Source organism: Chiloscyllium punctatum, chromosome 7 (genome assembly GCF_047496795.1).
Source record: "Chiloscyllium punctatum isolate Juve2018m chromosome 7, sChiPun1.3, whole genome shotgun sequence".
Lineage (NCBI taxonomy): Eukaryota > Metazoa > Chordata > Chondrichthyes > Orectolobiformes > Hemiscylliidae > Chiloscyllium > Chiloscyllium punctatum.
Window position 1 is genome coordinate 61,104,265 of NC_092745.1, and position 22,667 is coordinate 61,126,931.

At 39.9% G+C, this 22,667-nt stretch overlaps 1 protein-coding gene across 8 annotated transcripts in view; it reads right to left on the minus strand.

Moving 5' to 3' along the window:
- Nucleotides 1–714: 714 nt before the first annotated feature.
- The window catches only part of ssbp3a (single stranded DNA binding protein 3a), a 196,470-nt gene continuing 174,517 nt past the window's right edge, over nucleotides 715–22,667 (minus strand). For 4 of the 8 annotated variants that reach the window (XM_072573747.1, XM_072573745.1, XM_072573742.1 and 1 more), the window contains 7 exons: nucleotides 14,159–14,194; nucleotides 11,614–11,668; nucleotides 9,007–9,077; nucleotides 8,701–8,779; nucleotides 8,344–8,372; nucleotides 3,713–3,814; nucleotides 715–2,124 (listed from right to left, as the gene is read on the minus strand). In XM_072573747.1, the coding sequence (XP_072429848.1) occupies nucleotides 2,023–2,124; nucleotides 3,713–3,814; nucleotides 8,344–8,372; nucleotides 8,701–8,779; nucleotides 9,007–9,077; nucleotides 11,614–11,668; nucleotides 14,159–14,194 (474 nt within the window). In that variant the 3' untranslated portion in view covers nucleotides 715–2,022. Of the gene's footprint in view, nucleotides 2,179–3,712; nucleotides 3,815–8,343; nucleotides 8,373–8,700; nucleotides 8,780–9,006; nucleotides 9,078–11,613; nucleotides 11,669–14,158; nucleotides 14,195–22,667 lie in introns of all 8 variants that reach the window. The other 4 variants (XM_072573749.1, XM_072573748.1, XM_072573746.1 and 1 more) reach the window with 1 other exon arrangement.

Here is a 22,667-nt window from a genome sequence, read left to right on the forward strand (position 1 = left end):
TGGTCAACGCTTCCATTATTGCTCTTTTCCGCCAGTACTAATTCCCCAATCTTGTGGGGGAACCAGAGATATTCCTTTTCTTTTTATATACTTGCAGAAATTATTATATTTTTAGCTAGCTTTTTCCACATTCTCAATTCTCCCAAAATTAAAAAAAAAATTCCTTTGTTATCTGGTCTGTACCAATGTGTGATCTTTATTTCCCTTCTCATCTCATATCCATTCAGAATACCAACATTGTCTCCAGTTCAGACAATTTACGCTACTGTTCCAACTTCTTACAAGTCAAGGCAAGACTTCAGAAACTCATTTCAACATAACCATGTTTTGATCATTAGCCTTGGTCTACATTCAAGCCCAGCTACTTGGGTAAAAGTGCATTTGTGCTGAGTTGGTCCACTGTGCACTCTCCCCACCTTCCTATTTTCATAACAAATTCCTTTTGCCCTTTTCAGGTGAAAATTCCAGAGCTTTTTCTAATGATTGAAGGAATCTTCCTTATATGATCATCACATCTTAAACAAACAGCTGTTTCCTGCTACTGCGTTCCACTTTCCTACACCGAATAGGAGGGATAGTATTTCAATAGAAACTCTTAACTTTGCCAAAATCTTAAGAGGAAGAACTTGTTTTTAAAAGGAAAAAAAAATATTTACCTCTTGCACCAATCATTTAGGCAGCAAGTGTCAACGAGTTAGCAGAAAAGAATCAAAATTAAGTTTTATGTTTATATTTATTACAGCGTTGGAGAAAAGAACCGTTTCATTCAAAACCAACCCAATGAAGACAATAATTTAGCGAATTTGTAAAATTACATTTGCCAGACTTGTCTTTTTTTCTCAGTTTAAAATGCACGATTTGCTGAAGACCGAAATCTACAGTAAAACACCAAAATTTCATCAGTATGTTCCAATCTGACTGCAAATAGGAGATTTACATACTTGTTCAGCAACTCTACAGCTAAACACAGTTAGAATGATTTTAAACACATCTAAAAAGGCAATTCATTTAGAAAGATCTTGCTATTCCCCCAACCCCCACCACCCCCCAAAAAACAAAAACAAAGTATGGTAACATCCCATAACCTGCAGTCAGCACAATAAACACAGTTGACGTTCCTGAAAACTCTGTAAAGGGGTGCAGAAAAAACATCCCTCAATAAAACATTAGCAACAAATATTGAACACAAAACTACAATGTAGAATTTTTTTTCTTTTTTATAACCAGACTACAAGGTAAGAAACACAGAACAGCTACAATGTTATCAAGAATCAGCACAAGGGTTGTCCAGGCAAGATAATATTTTACATAACTTGATACACATTGTATAGAAGTGGGTTTAAACAAAAGACCATCTACAGGTAGTGTAACTGTACAGAGATCCCAGCACGATTGTAGTGCCACTAAAACTGTTTATTATCCTCTCAATCACGTGTCTGCAGTTGTCTCTTTCTTGCGTACAAAGTTTTCCTCTGGATCGATAAAGGTAACAGAGGATGGAACCAATCCAGATTCGAGGTGTGAATGTACGTGTGGGCGCGGGGAAGGAATAGCGGGAGTTGGGGAAAAGATATACGATCCTCTCAATCTGCAACCCACTGCACAAATCATCGTTCAGCTACACAGGTATGGAACAAGCCACTGATTAACACCTTGCAACTGGAGAGGAGGGCTCACAGAAGCAAGAAAAAAAAATCTGTGCCACCAAAAAAAAGGTCTTCGAAAGTAAACCACATTGTGTAAACGTCCCAGATAAAATGGCTACAATATGGACAACATCGGATCTTATACCTAGACTAGCGCCTTATTCAGTTCAGCACAAAAATACACGGGTTCAAAGGATGAAGCAGAGGAGGTCTGTTCGGGTGCTAGAGGCGTTTACATTTTTTTTTCTTTGTTTCAAAAAGATGCGATGTGTAACGTACAGTCCTTCCAGGAGAAGGGTTTTTATGTCTTGAATTTTTTTTTTTGTCCTTCATGTTTATGGAATAAAAGAAGTTCAGCCTTTTTATTGCGTGAAACTCAAAATTGGGGTTTTGCCCCCAGTTCCTCGTCAACACGTTGAACTGCTTCTTGCATACGTTCTTTAATCTTCCAGAGGGCAGCCGTTTCATCATTCTGGTCCTGGAGAAGGGGGAAGGGGAAAAATCACACGCTCATCGTCATGCTGGGGGAATACTGAAAGAAAGTGACAAAGATTACATGGGTTGGAACCATACAACTTCCACCAGACCAATTCAGAAAATCTGGGTTCTACTAAACATGGCAGATCTGCAAATATAGTTGGCTGTTCAGCCATAAGCAATCATTCAATCCCCACCACCATGGAGGGAATTTAAAGACAGATTCCCCTCTCCTTCATACTGACAGAAAGCTGAGCAATCAAGTTATGGGTCTCCAATAACTGTAGGAGTTCCAAGCCAGGGGCATGAGTATAATTTAACCTTCATATAACCACCGCCCCCAGCCCCTCCCATTCTCTAATGTTTACCTCCTACCCTCTCCAACAGAATCAGAGCTCCACGCAAGAACAAGCTCGAGTTCAACAATTTAGTAAACATTTATGAAAGAATTGGATCTTCCATTCGGAAGAAAAAAAATTGTATCTTCAATTCAAGATCTTTTCTTGCAAACTGACTGCTGTGGGAATTTACTGATTGCTACTTTGAGATAAGTAATTCCCACCTTATTCACCTCAGCACACTACTGCATTTTGTGATCCCTGTAAAATCCTCACTGCAAAAAGGGAAAATGACCAGCACTTGGGAATTAAAATAAATGTCTTTTGTTAAAAATTGATTTTGCCCATCTCCATTTTCCTGTCCTTAATCTTTCTTCCCAAGGGTAATGACTCATTTTGTGCTTGGTTTCAAGTTCTGATAGTTCTTCAGCATTTCAGACTCTTATTAGAAACTAGGGATTCTTTTCATTAGAACACAATGTTTAGGTGGAAATTTTACAGAAGTCTTCAACAGGACAGTTTTGATCAAATAAAAGATTACAAATATTTTCAGCAAGTGAAAGAACACAATAGTTGAAACTATCTATTTTTATGGATTCTAATAATCATGGCTGACTTGAAAACAGAATTTGCTGACTATCACCAGAAGGGTGATGAGAAAGGACACTTTGTAAGAGAAAAAGAGAGTATATGGGGAATGATGTTTGCAGAGAGCAAACATGCTTAATGGACCATATAGTCTTGTTCTGTTCTGTAAAATACTCCAATCTTTTTAAATGGCGATAAAGTGTCACAGAAGCCTAATCCTATTCTTCCTTAATGACCAGACTGGTGTACTTTCTCTCCTTCAGCATGGAATTCTGGGGCAGATTGTAGCTGAGGTATCAGAAGCAGAGCTGAATCTCTGCACAAACTGAAATTTAAATCCAAAGCTATCCCACTCTCAATTGGTCAGTTTTCTGTTTCCAGTTGGAGGAATTTTGTGTTGGGCACACAGATAAAAAATGTTGAAGGAGACAAATGTTTTGCAATTACAATTGTCTCTATCACAGACAGTTTTATACAAAGCAGGTACAACTAACCATCAAACAACTGGTCATCTTGTAATTTTGAATAAATGTATTGTAACAAATATGCCAGTAAGGAAATTGAGTGATACAAAGAATTTCATTCTTTGAAATTATACAAAGCAAAATCTGCCATGGTTACTTGTAATATAAGCATTCTTCTCTGACCTTCACAGATACTCACATTATCATTTTGGAAGGAGTGGAGAAAATTGCCTCCTAATTCACCGTCATCCCTTGGAGTGCCTGGAGGATTAGTAATGCTGCTCATGTTGTTGGGAGAGTTCTGAAAATTAAAGAAATGATTTCCACTGTTAATAAAATTAGGGCAGTTCTCCCTGTAACGATACAATTAGTTTATCATGTATAGCAAGCAAAGCCAAACTACACTGCTTCAAAATCATAACTTGGAATTTAAATGGATGATGCTGCCTGGACAAATTTGAAATTTATACCTTCATCATGGTATGTGTGGCTCCCACCCCACTGTTTTCGATGTATGAGGTTGATTCGACTTTAATCTTAAGCATGGTACATCAGCTCACAGAGAGAGTGATGCAACTCAAAATTCTGGAAGGGCACCTATTTTTGAAAATGATTATTGGTAGGTCAGTCAATCGCTGGATTACATCTGCAATTCTTAACCCTTGGGTTTTAGTGCATAGAGTTGTTAGTTCCCCATTTCCCAATTGGAATGGTCCAAAGGTACAAAGCAATGTAGAAAATAGTACCAGTAGACCATTTAGCTCTTTGAATTTGTTCTTCCGTTCAGCTAGATTATGACTGACCATTCTCAACATCATTTTTCCAGTAACCATAAGAGAGAGAGAAGTAGGCCATTCAGCCCATCAATTCTATACCACCATTAAAGATCATTGCTGATCTAGCAATCCTCAACTCCACATTCCTACCTTTTCCTTAAAACCCTTGAAATCTCATCCAAAATATACTTAATTGTGGAACCACCACAGTACTCTTAGGTGGACAGAACTCCTAAGATTCACTGGTTTCCGAATGAAGAAATTCCTTAATTCCATTTGTGAATGATCTACCTCATTCTGATACTCAATCCAGTTAATCTAGGCAATCAGAACATTCTTCCAGCATCTATCCCGTTAAACCCTCGAAGAACTTTTCATGATTCAGAAATCAACTCTCATTGTTCCAAACTCTCCAAGAGTACAGGTGCAGTCTGCTGATTCTGTCCTCTCAGGACAGTCCCACCATCCCAGGAACATGTCTGATCAATCATTGTTAATTTCCTTTAAGGCAAGCATTTCCTTTCTGTCAATAAAGAGACCAAATCTGCACAAAATACTTCAATCCTTTTGCAATACAGGCCGAAAAACCCCCAAAAATCTGAAGCAGCAAGAATTGAAATAAGAGCAAAAACCTTTTGGAAAGATTCTGTAATTCAGGTGATTCTCATAAGTGGAAGGACAGGGCTAGCCTTTTGTCAGAACTGGAAGATTAAACTGCACAGAATAGATCATGTGGCCCAAGCAGTCCATGCATAGTTTCTGATTGTTCCATCATTTCTCATCTAACTCTGCTATCATAATTATCTATTCTTTTCTCCCTTACAGGTTTATCTAGTTATCGCTTAAGTGCATCTTTATTATTCGCTTCAACTACTCACTGTGGGAGCTAGTTCTTTATTTTTAACCACTCTTTGATAAAGAAAGTTCTTCTAAATGAACAACAAGATTTATTGTAGACTCATACCGATAACCTCTAGTTATGCATTTACCTACAAGAGCAAACTTTCTCGCTGTACCCACTTTCAATAATTGCCGACAACCCTATTTTAGGTCACCTCTCATCAGTCGGGTCCAGGAGAAAAAACAGAGGCAGCCTGACAATCCATTCAGGATAGGTAAACTGATGCATGTCTAATCTAGTAACATTGCTACCTTTCTTCGCTGCACTCTGTCCAATGCCTCTCTATTTGTTTGATAATATGTCCTTCTCATACTCTATGTTTTCTGATATGAAGCCAATTAGCGATCCACTCCCATCACTTGTCCCCTGACTCTTCATTCATTAATCTATTAGGGGCACCATTTTGAAGGCCTTTGCAAATTCAGGTATGTTACATTTCCTGAATTACCACCACTTCGTCTGTTATCTCCTTAAAATTATTCAGTAAGATAGGGTAAACCTGATTGTCCCATTTTTGAAATCCAGGCTGGCTATTCATGGTTATACTTCTCATTTCTAACTGTTCTTCTATTCTATTTAGTCAGAATTCCTCAGCACAGAAGGAAACTTTTGCAGCCCATCATGTCTGCACCAGTCAAAGACTGCACAAACCCCATTTTCCACTTTTTGGCCCATATCCTGGAGGCTATGGCATATCTATTTACTGCTTCAATGTTAGAGTTTGATTCAACCTTCTAGGCAGTGAATTCTAGACTCTCACATCCAAGTGACAAAATACCTCAACTCTTAGCCTTTTACCTTTTACCTGAAACCCACGCCCTCTGGTTTTTAGACTCCTCTACTAATGGAAAAAGTGCCTTCTGATCCACTCTATGTTCCTCTTAATCTTACACACCTCTATCAGATCCCCTATCAACCCTCACTACTCCAAGGAAAACAACCCCAGCTTATCAAATCTTTCTTCATAGTACAGACCCTTCGGCCGAGGGAGCATCTGGGGTCTGCACTGTGCCATCATATTCTTCCCATAATTTGGTAACCAGAACAGCATACAGTACTCCTGTTGTGGCCTAAACTGCATTTTATACCATTTCAGCATAACCTCCCTATTCTTGTACTCTGTGTCTCAGCTAATAAAGGCAAATATCCCATATGCCTTCTTAACCAATTTACCTACTGCCCTGCTACTTTCAGGGATCTGTGCATATTCACACCAAGATCCCAAAGGTCCTATCTTCCATTCTGCAATCCCTTGCCTTGTTAACCCTCTGCAAGTATATTACCTCATACTTTTCCGGGTTGCATTCCATTTGCCATTGCTATGCTGACCTGACCAGTCCACTGATATCTTCCTACATTTTAAGGCCACCTTCACTATTTACCACCCTACCACATTTCATCTACAACTGTCTTGATCATATCCCCTACATCTTAGTCAAAAATCATTAATGAACTCCAGCAAAGACCTCATTTCAGAGCCCTATGGAAACCCACCGGAAGCAAACTTCCTGTAAGAAAAACAGCCTTCTACCATCACCCTCTTCTTCCTACATCTCAGTTAACTTGTCACTTTTCCTTAGATCCCAGGCGTCTTTCTTCCTTCCTTGACCAATTTGCCTTGAGGGACCTGATCAAAAGCCTTGCTAAAGTCCATATAGACCAATCAAATGCATTACTCACCACCACTCTTGGTTACCCCCTCAAGAAAAGTCCAATTTTTTGAATACCACCCACAAATTCATGTTGGTGAATCCATATCTCTCCAAAGTGTATTCTATCATTCAGAATTCTTTCTAGTAACTTCACCACCACCAAAACTAGCCTGTCTGGCCAATTTCATGGTCGATCCCATCCTCCCTTTTTAAAAATAATGGTACAGCGTTAGCAGTCATCTAGCAACTTTGTTATGGCCAGAGGGGATTAGAAAATCAGCAAGACCTTTGATATTTCCTCCCTTGTCTTCCTTCAACAGCCTGAGATATGACTCATCTGGGCCTACACATCTACGCACTTTTAAAGTTGGTAAGTCCACAAGCACTCTCTCTTTCTCAGTTAATTATTTCTAACATTTCACTGTTCCCCACTGCAATTGGCTACAACCGCATTATCCTTTTCCATTGTGAACACTGATGCAAAGTATTCATTCAGTTCCCCATACATTCCATTTAAAACTTGAAATCCTCATCACACTCTCATTCCAAATTCCATGGTTGTCTACATGGTTCCAAAGAAGCTCAAAGCGGGCTTGTCATTCTGTGTGTCACGTTCTTCTGGCCATAATAATGATTTCAGAAACTTGAGACCTTTACCACAGTTCCCAGTTACTCTCAGTTTGTTTTGGTGATGTAGGGTAGGGGCATCACTGTTTCCAAAGACTGGGGAGATGGTTGTGTAATGTTAGGGATGATCATCCATGATATCTCCCTATTTTTTCCAATCCAACTCCTGCATGACTACAGCTAGCTCCACCTCTTCAGGTTTTCTGCACTTCTTTTCCCCTTTCTACTCTGCTTTATTCATTCATATAGTTTTTGGATACATTGTTTATTTCTCTAAATTTCACTTAATCTCACATCCTTTTGTCACATCATTTTAACCTGTCATTTAATCACTCGCACTCATGGGCAATCACAAAATCTCACATTTTCTATGCCACCTTGGTTTCCCTGACTGTAATCAGACTCAGGGCCCAGTATGTGGTCAGGTGAAAGACAGTCTATCAACTTGGGGTCCTTTTGGGAGATGACTTTCCTTGCACATTTAAAGAAAACTAGATGGTAATTTTATATATATAGTCAGCTGTAAATTACAGGAATGTTCCAATAAACTAATGCATGTTAAAGCGATTGATTTATCACCTTTCGTGAAACAAAATGAGAAATTTGCAGATTAGCTGTTCAATTCACATGCTATATCTAAAAGAAAATAAAGTACTTTTACCAGCTGTTCTGAATAAGTCTGAGGTACTAAACATTATACATTCATGTAGAAGATTAAATTCGTGCAGCCAAACATGAACAATATTGCACAGCATTTATAAAAGTGGAAGTATAATATTTATCTCTTTTTCAGCCACACTGTCCACCAATTCTAGTTGTGATTCCAGAAGCTCATCTCAGTTTATACTGAATAAATTTAAAGCTAGATTTGTACCTTAGGAATACCGTCCATATCTCCTGATCCTACGGATAGTAAAAAGAAACATTTAGTTTAAAATGTGCTTGTCTTTTATCAATCACCATGTCAGATAACACGAGATCATATTGGAAAAATATTGCTGTGAAATCCGTAGGTTTTTGCACCTTACAAAGTTCAAAGATACAATATTTAAATATTCCACACTTCCAAGTAAAGGAATCCACATTCTTCTCTTTTTAGACTATATTACCTTCTTGTCACTAAAGAAGTCTGAAACCTGCTCAGGGACAATGAATTCTATACTGGGTTCAGTTTAAACACTAATTCCATAAACATTATTTCATCATTACTTCTAGGAGGAAGTCAAGTTACCTAATGATCCATTCATGTGATGTGGCTCAATTCCTCCCATTCCACCCATTGGACCCTCAGAACCAGGCCCTAGTGGGAACTGAGGAAAAATAAAAGTTAAAAGAAATGAAAAATACATGCTCACAATTTCTTAGGTTAATGCAGTTGTGACAATTGACAAACCAACTGTTTAAGACAAGAGTTCAAGAGGAGTTTAGCAATGAACAAAACCAACACAAAATTGGAATGATTCGTAATTGCAATGAAAAGACAATACTAAAAAGATTCCCTGTGGGAATTGTTTTCTTTCTTGCAAACTAAACTTACATTTGATCGGCTTCCTCCAGGTGGCACTGGATTAATCATTGTGTACATGTTGTCACTGGAATTCGTTGAATCTGTATTTGAAGATGACAAAAAAGTCAACATAGGTAACGTCGCATTTATAGATACAGAAACACATTTGCATCACGTGTGCAAACAAATCCAAGCTTCTTGGTCTTAAACGTCATTCAAAACCAATGCTTACATTCTTGTAACCTTTATTGAGCTGCAAGTCACTTGGCATTGAAACAGTTTGTTTTGGCTACAGTGTTCATAATATAGTACTTAAAACACAGTAAAAGGTCTATTTGGTCAATTGATCCATACAGGCATCTCTCATCTTTTATCAAATGAACATAGCCTTCTATCCCTTTTGTACTTACCTGCCTTTGATTAAATGCATCTATACCATTCACCAACTACTAGACAGAGTGAGCTCCACATTCTGACCATTCTCCAGGGAAAGAAAATAGTCCTCCTTATACTTATCACCCTTAGTTCTGGTCTCCCCTGTAAGTAGAAATATCCTTGCTGCATCAACCCTCTCAAATTATTTCACAATCTTAAAGACATATCAGATCACCTCTTCGTCTTCTCCACAAATCCCTGCCTTTCAGACTTTCCTGATGAATATAATCTCTTAGCCTATAATATCCCGGTGAGGCTATTGTTTAACCTCCTCTTGTGTCTTTATACCCTTTTATATGTAAAGCAGATTATACAGTATTCTAAATGCTGTCTAACCATGGTTTAATGCAACTTCTCAGTTTGTCAATTCTCTCCATCTATAAACAAACACCATTGCTTTGTCTGCTTTAAAAGAATGATGTTAATTTGCACAACTAATGTTGCCAATGTATGCATTTATACTCTTAACTGGGGACCCTCTTAGCTCAGTGGGTTGGATGGCTGATTTACAACGCAGAATGATGCCAATAGTGTGGGCTCAGTTTCTGCACTGAGGCTACTAGGAAGGACTCTGCTCTTCAATCTCTTCCCTCTCCTGAGGCACAGTGACTCTCAGGTTACACTACCACCAGTCATCTCTCTCTAATGAGAGAGATGCCTTACGGTTTGGTAAGACTCTGACGATTTTACCTTAACCTAATTCACCTATTTTCACCACACAAATGCCCCCCAGGAGACATTGTTGAACTTAGAGCTCACAGATGGTTTAACCTACGATTTCCACCAATTCAGTTATACAACATAATCACCTAGTGGATTAATCTAAAGGTGCTGATAACTAACTTTGTATTGAAGGGGAGTTCAGGATCTTTCTGAAAAAGATCAAGAGCAGTGTTCAACATTTTAATTCCTTTTTCTTTATTATGAGTGTTGATTGTATCCAGTTTTAATTGTTAATGAACCTCAGCTTAAGGCAGAACAGTTAAAGGAACTCAAATCAATGAAACATCAAAGTACAGTACACTGTCAAAAGCCATTCCTTGAGACTTTTAGACCACCTCGTAGTATCTCTTTGAAATCAAAATTACTAAGGAAACAAAATTTGTAAAATGCAACCAGATTTTAAATATCATGGATCAAACTTTGCACTTGCCATTCACTTGTAACATTCATAATACTCATGGTGTTGCAAGTAGGTTACTGGTACAGGACATGAGGGCTGCAGTCTTCCAAGCCACTGTTTTCACAACAGACCCGTGATTAATCAGTAACTCATGGGATCTACTTACTGAAACCAAGTCGTGAGGAGTAATTAACTGAATCTCTTCATAAATTTATTTCACTGAAAGCAACTTAAGCAACTCAGTTAGGGGTTTATCTGATGCATTGGTAATGCCCCTTTGAACCAGAAGGTCAAAATTCAGGTTTCACCTGATCCAAAGTGTCATAACACACCTGAACAGATTGATTTTTTAAAAAATCCACAAGTTAAAAGATGATGTAAAGTCAGGCACTTTACACCAAGAGCTCTGGATGGCACAATCTGGTTAGCGAAGTGGTTCAAACATGTTCCATGGTTATAGAAACTAATAATTGCATACAGTGGTTTTAAAAATAATTTAAATGGTTCTTCAGTGACTCAAGAGAACCATTTCACGTACAATTAATTCAACAGAGTCAAACATATAGCTCAGGAAAAATATTACATTTCGCATAAATGTAACACAGTTCGGAAATGAGTTAAGTGTGATGTAGTGTGTTATTAAGAAAACATTGCTTACGATCAAAAGGTTATTTGATCCAATTGTACAATTAAAAAAGTAATTAAACCATGCAGTAAGTGCTGATGACACAAGTGAGGGTATTAGCTTGGAGTACTTATTAAATCCAACACATGGGGGAACTCATCAATAGAGAAAAATTATAACATTGCTCATACTGTTGGCCTTCTCGGTCAGTGACAAAATTGTGTGATCAGCACATACTGTTTGAACAAAAATACTTCTTCGGTGTTGGGGTAGAATAAGAGCAGACAAGTCTTTGATTTTTTTTTAAGAAAAGGATTACTGACTGGACATTGGTTAGATTAAAGTGTAGTGGGGGTACTTGTACAATTTTTACAAGAAACTTTGACAAGAATTCAGACTAGCATGTATTTGAGATTTTAACAGCAGTATTGAGACACTCATGGGTAAAATGTACCTGCTGGACTTGGCATTATCGGTGTCCCTGGAGGACCTCCACCACCAGGGGGCCCCTATGAACAAAACACACAAATCAGCCTCTCTTGAATTATTAAAGGCAGTACTTTGTATGTTGCTGTATGCTGGTATGAGGATTTGGTGTGTTGCTAAATATTCTCAATACAACATTACAAAGCAGCCTTCTGAAATATAATGAGATTTCTGAGAGACCAAAGGAACTTTGGGGACCATTCCAAATGTCAAATCAAATTTACATGTCTCTTGACTGTAAACGTTGCAGATCAACAATTAGAAATATGGTTGGAACATCTCCCTTTGATTAGTTGTTTTATTTTCGTGAACCCTTACCACAGAGGGAGACTTGTTTAATTTTTGTAACTTTTTTGTTGCAGCTAATACCAAATATACTGCCAAATTCAGTGCTCTGCATAAATTACTCATCAAATTAATAATATTAAATCTCACTATGACAATTTAACAATTAAAGGGTTTTTTAATAAAACATTCATATTTTCAAATATAACTGATGCACAATATTTTATTGTGACAGTTCCTCCAAAATTAAAAAAAGTTATCATTCAAAACTTGTAGTCTTTAGCACATTGTAGCATATTAAAGTAAAAGTCATTATTTAATTGATATGACGTCTACAGTTGGGGTCAGAGGTACACCATCCTTATGCTTTTTCAATACAATCATCTCCTTTAAAACTCAGATCCATGAGAATTTTTCATCAACTGCCCTTCCCTCTGTGACATCTTACAGGAATGAATAGAGTTAAACACCAGGATTACAGTCCAACAGACTTATTTAGAAGCACTAGCTTTCGGAGCACTGCTCTTTCTTCAGGTGGTTGTGAAGCAGAAGATCATGAAACATAGAATTTACAGCAAAAAGATTACAGTGTTGTGCAACTGAAATGATATATTGAACAAAACCTGGATCGTTGTTAAGTCTTTCATCTTTTAGAATGGGTTGTTGGTTTCAGTTAATTAATACGTAGAGGAACCTCAATTATCCAAAGGACACAGGCGGGGAGTATTTCGTTCAGTTAATCGAAATCCAGATAATGTAGCTTAGCCGAGCATTGGGACATCATGATCTTGCCAGATAAACCAATATTCAGTTAATTGAATGCTGGATAATTGAGGTTCCTCTAAATCCCAGAATTTCTTTTAAGTTGCCATCTCAAGATAACTTTTTTATAACAAAAGGTGACAGATCAGACAATGCATTAAAGGTGAGAGGTCAGAGTCTGTATCCCAATCTTGAGTCAGACTAGTTCTATTTCCAAAGTGGAATTTACTAAATATTACATGTATTGACTGCCTGCAGAATGTATCTGCAAATATAATTCTGTAAATACAAATTTACCCCATAGACTTATGTGTGTGCATGAGAGAGAGAGACAGAGAGAGAGAGAGAGAGAGAGAGAGAGAAAATGAGGGAGCGTATGCATGTGAGTGCGAGAGCATGTCAGACAGTGCATGTTTGCACGTGTAAAAGCTTGGTAAAGTTTGTGTGTGGGTGTGATGGAGTATAAGCCTGTGTGTGAGAGAGAATGTACTTGGGATAGGCAACAACGTAAAGTGGCCAAGTAAAGGCTGGTAGCCAAGCTTGGTACCCATAAGGATGGCCTCAACCGGGACCTTGGGTTCATGTCAAACTACATGTGACCCCATTACATTATACACACACATGCACACATACACACTGTTAGATACTCTCACACAGACCCCTCTCATACACACCCCACACTCTCACCCACCTTCTCACAGGCTTATACTCCATCACACCCACACTTTACCAAGCTTTCACACACGCAAACACATACACTCATTCTCTCTCTCTCATGCACACGCGTACACACACACATATATATACATATATACATATAAGTCAATGGGGTGCATTTGTATTTACCGAATTATATTTGCAGATATGTGCTACTTGCTCGAAAGTGCACGATCTGTAGGCAGTAAATACATGTAATATTTCGTAAATTCCACTTTGGAACAGAACCAGTATGACTCAAGATTGGGAGACATACAGACTCTGACCTCTCACCTTCAACGCACTGTCTGAGTGAGATATCACCTTTTGTTCTAAAGTCTTAAGTTACCTCAAGAAGGTGACTTGAATATAGGTCTGTGATTTACACGAGTGAACCAAAACCTGCAACCCATTCTAAAAGATGAAAGACTAACAACCACCTAGGTTTGTTCAATATCATTTCAGCTGCATGAAATTAATCTTTTGCTATAAATTCTGTGTCTTGTACTCCACAACTACCTGAAGGAGCAATCCTCCCAAAGCAAATGTTTCCAATTAAACCTGTTGGACTATAACCTGGTGTTGTGTGATTTTTAACTTTGTCCACCTCACTCCAACACCAGCTCCTCCATATCAGGAATGAATAGACTCAAGACTAAAGACTTAAAATTTCCAACAATAATCTTCAAGTCATCTACAGGAGCCTTTGTATTTTTCAACATCTACAAGCATTTGAACAGTGCAAACATGTTCAAAATAGAAATACATACCCCATATGTCCCAGGAGATGAGGAGGAGTATGGAATCTGCAAGTGAAAACATCAGATTTGTGAGATTTCAGGTCAAATTTACTAAACATCAGTGAAGCCAATCATAAGCTCTCCACAAGGATTATGAACATGGTTGGAGCAAAGCCTTGCATGTTCAATTGCAACCATTTACCTCAAAATCTAAAATAATAGAAGTTTAAAATCGACTTTGTAAATAGAAGGGAATATGTTGCATACAGGTAACAATTTGTTGTTTTAAATCCTCATTTCCATACATTATTTGTCCTAATGACCATTGTTCACATAAACTGGCAAAAATATTGAAAAATATTTAAATGCAGTGAATGAGAGACAATTTCAATACTCACTACAAACAATTTGAGGCAGCAATTAACAGATTAATAAAATTCCTCAAACTCATGGGGACTAAAGTGCTAGATAAGAATGCAAGTATTTCTCAGGCTAAGTCAAAGAACTTAACTGACTACTTTTGATGTGCTATCATTGTACCACAAAGTCTTCCAAAGATGATTTCTTATACTAAATATTCCTTGGAGAATTAATGTTTAGAAGGATCATGGAAAATTATTTCAAGCTTAATGGAAATGCTTGCAATAGATGGTTTAAAAGTGGGCAAAGTTCACTGTGGGCGTTGACGACTTTTAAAACTACTTCCTGTAAATTACATGACTTGCTTTGCTGTAGGTCCTTCCTGAAGCTGGTGCACAATAATGGACTTGAAGAAGTGCTTGTTTTATTTGGTTTTTCAGCTTCCCTCTAAGTCAACAAGTGGCATTGGGGAACAGAAGACAAACTGTCCAAGTGATGCCTCCCATTTCTGAAAATGAAGCCCTCTATTGAGTTCAATGCAAAATCTACTTGCTCTTTTGAAACAATGATTAAAGGAACAGCTCAAGATTACAATTCCGGGGGGAACCAAGATGGAGGCGAACTGATAGGTCTGCTGTGATAGGGCTCTGCACCAAAATCCAAGTAAGATGGGCTTTCACAACCCCCACCCCCCCATTAGTCATCCATAATAAAAAAAAAATCAATAAAACAAAGCAATACAAAATACCTAGAACATTTTAAACTCCGATTCTAGTGTTCTGGGAACAATATGATGAAGAATAAAGGAAAGGGAGCGCGAGACTCGCAGCAAGCAGGGCACTCCCCTACAGTGTCAGGCGCACCCGTGACCGTGGCCCCAACTCCAGTGGTAGCGTGACTGTACCTGTTGGAGCAACAGAATCTAGTCTCCAAGTGAAAATCGAATCGGCGCTTGAACCAATTTCCGCCATGCTACAGAAGCATGAGCAGGGGATCTGGATGCTGGATTAACACATTGAGGCAGTCGGACAAAAGGATCGTGGTGTCAGAGACTGTGGCAAAGACTCCATAGGGACGGATCCGAACACAAGGTCCAGGTTCAGGCCCTGTTGGGCCAGGTCGACGACCCCGAGAATCAAGGTCAAAAGGAAAAACTTACAGATAATCGGGCTCCCGCAACATAAGAAAGGAGAGAGCCTGGTCAACTTCCTGGAGTAGTGGCTACTGCAGCTTCTGGGGTTGAGTGTCGAGTCGGTCCAGGTGCATGTGAAGCGGGCCCATTACATCGCAATGTGCAGGTCTGGGTTGGATTAGCAACCCCGCCCAGTCCTAGTGCAACTCCAGAAGCAGCTGTTAATGGAAACCTCCAGAAGGCTGGGAAAAGACTCTCAGGTTCTGGTACACAAAGGGTCAAAAATTATGTTTTTTCAACACTTCTTTGGGGCTATAATTAAGAGGAGGAAATCTTATGAAGTCAGGAAGAGATTGAAAGATTTGAATATTGAATACTTTGCAAGGTAACCCGGCTTCAACAAGAGGGTCTTTTTACAATTTTGATTCAGCAGAGATAGCAAGGGATATTTTGAACTCTGAAATAAATGGCCTGGGTCAGACAGGCAAAGAGGAGGTATGAACAATGGCATATCCTGTCCTTTCGCATTTGTTGGTCCTAGAGGCCTGGCATTGCTCTGATAGAAAATTCTCCCTTTTCTTTTAGTAATTTTTGTTATTTGTTTGTTTCTTCCTTCTGGGTGAGGGGCGGTTATTTCGTTTATTGAATACAGATGGGGTTGATGTATGGAGGGGGTGAAGGGGAGTCCACTTTTTACTCTCACGTATGTAAATAATAGCTTTTGTTTGTTTCTGCATTGCTTGGGTTTGGGGTGCAGCCAAAGCTGGAAGGAATCAGGATGGCTGCAAAGTTTGGGACACCCCTACGGTTGAGGGGGGTGGGGGGAGAATCGCTGGTGATTTGTTGTTTACATGTTTGTTTGTTTAATTCAAGAGTGGTGGTCAGTTTTTTTTAGATTTGGTAGTATCTGTAGTGGTAGTTTTTCGATTCGATAAATTTTGTGCTTTCTCCACTTGGTGCACCATGAGTAAACTTCTTCCCCTCAGGGGGCCGCGGGCTGCTCTGGGCAGTCATGACTAGTGGTTTGTTTAAGAAAGGGGAACTATTCCCCGATCAAAAGAAAGAAGGTGCTCTCAAATCTCAGAAAGGAAAGGGTTGACATTGCCCTGTTACAGTAAACACGCTGAATAACATTGAATATTTGAAGTTACAGCTGGGAAGATTTAGTAGGGTATTCTTCACCTCCTTCAATTCTAAAAGCAGAGGAGTGGCCGTCACTGGTACAGAGGAACCTCCCATTCCAAATAATAGAGCAAATTAAGGACGAACATGGGCAGTTCGTCATCCTCAAGGCCTTAGTACACCGGGAAGAGTATGGCTTTCTGAATGTCTATTGCCCCCTGGCGCATCCCCTTAAATTCTTAACTGACGCAATCTCCAAACTAACAGCTCGAGGGTTGTGCTGTACAATTATAAGAGAGGACTTCAACAGTCTCATGGACCCTGAGGTAGACAAGATGCCAAAGGGTCTCTCTGGTATCTCCCTGCAAACCAGGCAGCTAGTGAACTTGTGTTGGGGCTGGTGGACATGGAGATGTCTCCACCCGAATGGTCGGGATTTTATCTTTTGCCCCAACCCACACAAGTGCCACACGAGAATTGATAGGTTTTTTTGTTCCATCAACCTGTCTGGATTTAATGCTATCCTGAAGGATTGGGAACATAGCCATTTCGGATCATGCGGCAGTGAATTTGGATGTTAAGATCAGGGGTACCGGAATAGACACTCGGCACTGGTACACGGATTCATTACTTCTGAAGGATAACAAATTTATATAGTAGTCCACAAAGGAGTTTACGACCTTCTGGGACATCAAATCGGGTAAGGCAAGTAACCCATCGATGCTTTGGGAGATCACCAAGGTGAATGTAAGGGGTTTAATTATTTCATACTCAGCAACCAGGAGAAGGCAGAATGAACAGCAGCAACGGATACTGGAAGCCTAGCTGAAAGTAGCCAAATTGACTTATGATGATAGACTATCTGTGAGTAAGTTACAGCAGGTCACACTCTCTGGGATGCTCTGAATTCACTGCTTACCCAGGCAGCAAAGAGGGAGCTCTCCTTTGCAAAGCAAAATTTTATTCGAATATGGGGAAAGCCAGGTAGATTATCTGGCATACCTGGCTAGAAAGAAAAGTGCCCCGCAGTCCATCATGTCTATTGGAAAGAGAACTGGCACTGTCACTTGCGAATCGAGAAAAGATCAATGCTGTACTCTGGAAATTTGTTGTGGAGTTATACCGGTCGGATGGCTGTGAGGATGGAGCTGCAAGAGTAGAATCCTTTTTTGAGAATCTGGATCGCCCAGGTATAAGTACAGAATAAGCCTCCATTTTGAATGTACTCTTAACAATACAAGAGATGCAAGAGGCAGTAAGGCAGCTCCAAAGTGGCAAAGCACCTGGCCCGGACAGAATCTTGAGTGAGTCCTAAAAGGAGTTCATCAACGTATTGATCGAGCCACTATTGGGTACGTACAATCATTCATATAGTCAGGACTGCCTTCCACCCTCTCTGAGGGAGGCCGCTATCTCTCTTATTCTAAAGAAAGGGAGAGATCCAGAGGATTGTCCCTCATGTAGACCTAACTTGCTGCTGAATGTAGATTTTAAAATCCGTCCTAAAAGGCTAGCTCTGAGATTGAAGGTATTGTCCACTACCATAAAGGAAGACCAGATGGGTTTTATCAAGGGTTGTGGCTCTTCCAATAATATAAGGACGGTGTTGAATATAATACAGCAGAGGTCAATTCCATACTTGGTGGTCTCCTGGGACACGTAAAGGTGTTTGATCAGGTGGAATGGCCGTTTTTTTTGGTGTCCTGGAATATTTTGGTCTTGGGACAGTCTTTGCTAGGTGGGTGGCAGTGCTATATAACGACCCAAATGCAGTTGTCCTCACGAATGATGTAGAATCAGACAATTTTAGCATCGGGAGAGGCAGCCGACAGGGGTGTCCCTTCTCACCGCTGCTATTTATCTCATTAATTGAAATGTTGGCGGAGGCTATTTGGAAGGACTCAAATTATGCTAACCCGGAAAAATCTGTACCTTGGCTGATACGAAAGATGAAATTATTCAGCACTTCCTTGGGTTTAAAACTAATTAAAAATAACAGAAGCCATGCCCGGGGGGTGGGGGGAGGAGGGTGGGGTTAGGGAGAATGCCTGACTTGGAGAATGGTACACAATTTCCTTTCCATTGACCACAAAAGGGCTTTCTTTACTTGGGTATTTTTTATAACCCACACTTTCCACCAACTGTACAGAGTTAACTTTGTGCATTTGTTTGATAGGATAGAATAGGATCTGCAACATGGGAGGGGCTACCAATATCATGGTTAGGCTGAATAGCCTTGATTAAAATGAATGTTCTTTTTATCTCTGGGTGGAGGATCTCCCAGACTCACGCGGTACCAAATAAGTACCCTATTGTCCTATGTGAGTGACTGGGCATGTATGGATTAGGCGTTGACATGGCTTAATATTGAGGCCTCTCAGTCAAAGTGCCCCCTCCTTAACTTGCTGTTTATGGACAGGATGAAATCTGTCGCCAAGCATTGTATAAGCCCGATCAAAGCATGGAGAATGATGAGGCAAGGATAATTTACACAAGACCTCACTGTTCACCCCCTTAGTTGGAGCCCCAGGATTTAGGCTGGAGTCAATGGATTCTGGCTTTAAAGCATGGAAAGTTAAGGGAATCTCCTGTTTAGGAGACTTATTTATGTCTTTCGACCAACTAAATCATAAACATGGGCTACCTAGTAGGGACCTCTTGCACTATTTTTAGATGAGGGATTATTTACAGAGATGGACCACACTTATTGCTCAGTCCTATAAGTCTGACATGGAGAGTAGAATGCTCCGGTGTTCGGGCACTTTCTCAATCAGTGCTCTATATCATTTACAGAGAGGGGGCACTTTGGAAGATGTGGAAAGACTCTACAGGGTCTGGAATCAGGAACTAGTAGAAATTTAATTTGAAACATGGGAGGGCATATGGAAGAATGTGAAGAAAATCTCAATATGCAAATAAAGCACAGACTATGTAGCTGAAGATTCTCCACAGGGCCAATAGGCCCCACAGAGTGATTAGCAAAGTTCAAGAAAGGAGCATTACCAGAGTGCCATAAATGTAAAATAAGCACAGGCACCCTTACTCATTGTCTGGTCCTGTCGTAAGATCCATAGGTACTGGGGTGCCATAGTGAGTGAAGTGAAGGGGATCCTGGGAATTGAAATTAGGGTGGACCCAGCACCTCTTCTTTTGGGACTGCTGAACCTGCCTTCACTAGGTGAACATGGAAAGAGACTATTCAACATTCTCAGGTATTGTGCAAGGAAGAACGTTTTAATGAACTGGATCTCAGAAAACACCCCAGGTCTCATGGGCTGGCATAGATTAGTGATAGAGCACGTTCTTACAATTTTCTTGAAACTGTGGTGCACCAGAAAACTGAACTATTTTATGAGACGTGGTGGTCCTTTTTAAATTATATAGACACTGACCTGTCAGCCATATTGACCAGGGCCTTTACACAGCTGTGAAGGCCGGGTTTGGTGGTCCGTGGGCCGGGGTGGGGGGTGTTGGCTTGATAACTATGGGTACATAACTGATGTTCTCGTGGATAGGAGCCTCGGGAGGGGTGTGTCAAGTGGTGTAATTTAATTTAATTTCAGTTAAGTTAACGCAAGGTGATTTTATCTAATTTGATCTAATCTGTTAGGTTAGGCTAGTACAATTTAAGTCAAGTTAAACTAATTTGCTTAGCACATGGTCATTTATTGAATCTTAATGTGGAAAGACTGTTTTGTACTTTGTGATACTTTGGTTTGTTCTGTAAAGTTGTAGGTAGTTTATTGTTTTTTTTGTAATCTAAGATTGTTATACTACTTTTTGTATTTTTATGATTTTGTAAAAAAAACCTTTTTCAATAAAAAGAATTACATTTCTTGAGCAAGTTGTGCCTGCAAGACTTCAGAAACACTCGAGATTAGTTTCTTGACTACATGGGCCAGAGCATCAATAACTATTTTCACCAATGTCCTTTGGGGAAGGAAACTGATTTCCTTTCCAGGTTTAGCCTATATATGTCTCCAGATTCAGAGCTATATGGTTGGCTTACCCTCTGAAATGGTAGAGCTAGCTTTCCGATCACTGTCAAGTATCAAGAAAAGAATGAAACTAGAGGGACAACCTGGCATTAACCTAGACACCGAAAAGGACAATGGCAAACACAGTCCTGTGGACCGCACAAAGTCCTCCATACCAACTTCTCGAGGCTTATGCCAAAGTTGGGAGACCCATCAGCAACAGCCTAACACAGATGGAGTAATACTTTATGGACTATATCCCTATCTCTGCCATCTTCATCACATCAGGACAGATCCACAAGAGATGATCGCACAGTATGTATAATTGGAACAAGAGATGCTCAAGGAGTCCTCCACACTGACCCGAGGGCCAAGACGACTCACGGCATCAGGTCCTACATTGCCAACTACAACTTGTTAAATAACACCCAACACTACTCTCTGGATGATTAATTGGATATTCCTCCACATTGAGCACCACCTGAAGAAAGAATTGATAGAGTACATTTTGTGCTCTTTTCACTGAGTGGGAGACTTCAACATCCATTATTAAAAATGGTACAGTTTGACCTTACTGACCGAGCTCTAAATGGCTGCTGGACTGGGTCTGTGGCAAGTGATGAGGGAACTAACAAGATGGAAATATCTACTTCATCCCCACTTTTTTACCTGTCACATATACATTTGTCCAGAAGGTCATTTATGAGTGACCACTGCACAGTCCTTATGGAGGCAGTCTTGACTTTGCACGGAGAATAGCCTCCATTGAATTAAATGGGACAAATCTTGAACAAATCTAGCAACTCCAAACTGGGCCTCCATGTGACACCACAGGCCATCAGTAGCAGTATTGTATTCAACCACAGTCTGCAATCTCATGGACGGGTATATTCCCCACTCCAATATTCCAAGAGATCAACATTAATTCAGTCAAGAGTGAAGGAGGGTATGTCAGATGACCAGAAGTACCTAAATATGAGCAATGAAACTGGAGAAGCTACAACACAGGACTCCTTACCAAACAGAAGCAGCAGGCAATAGAGGAAAGCGATCCCAAAATCAACAGATCGAATTTGGGGTCATGGTCTTGCCACAGTCAGCTATGATTGATAATGGAGGGACAAACAATTGACAGGAGTGGAGGCCCCTCCAATATCCACAACCATAGTTGAGTCCACCACATCAGCACAAAATACAAAATTAAAGTACTTGCAATCTTCTGCAGGCAGTGCTGACCAGCAGATCCAGCTTGGCCTCCTCCTGAGGGCCCCACCATCATAGATGCCAGTCTTCAACAAATTCAATTCACTCCACACGGTATCAAGAAATGGCAGAAGACAACAGACACTGAAAAGGCAACAGACTGCGACAACAGTCCCCTGGCCAAGCTGTTCCAATACAGCTACAATAGCAGCACTGGCCTGACAAATGGAAAATTGCCTGGACATATATGTTGCACAAAAGCAGGACAAATCCAATCTTGCTAATTACCAGCAGACGAATCTACTTTCAATGATCAAAGTGATGGAAGGGATCAATAGTGCTGTCAAGTGGCACCTGCAAAGGAATAACTTGGTTGCTGATGCTCACTTAGGGTTTCACCAGGACCACTTGGCTCTTGACCTCATTCCAGCCTTGGTCTAAATGTAGACTAAAGAACTAAACTCCAGAAGTGATACGAGAGTGACTGCCCTTGAAATGAAGGCAGCATTAAAATGACAGTCCTAGCAAAATTGGAGCCAACGTGAATTAGGGGGCAAACAGTACCCTGGCTCGAGTCATAACTAGCAAAAAGATGGTGGTTATGGTTATTGATCATCTCAGCTCAGTGACATCTCTGCAAAAATTCCTCAGGGGAATATCACTAACCCAACCATACTCAGCTGCTTCAATGATCTTCTTTTCATCATATGGTCAAATGTTCCCGGATGATTGCACAATTTCAGTA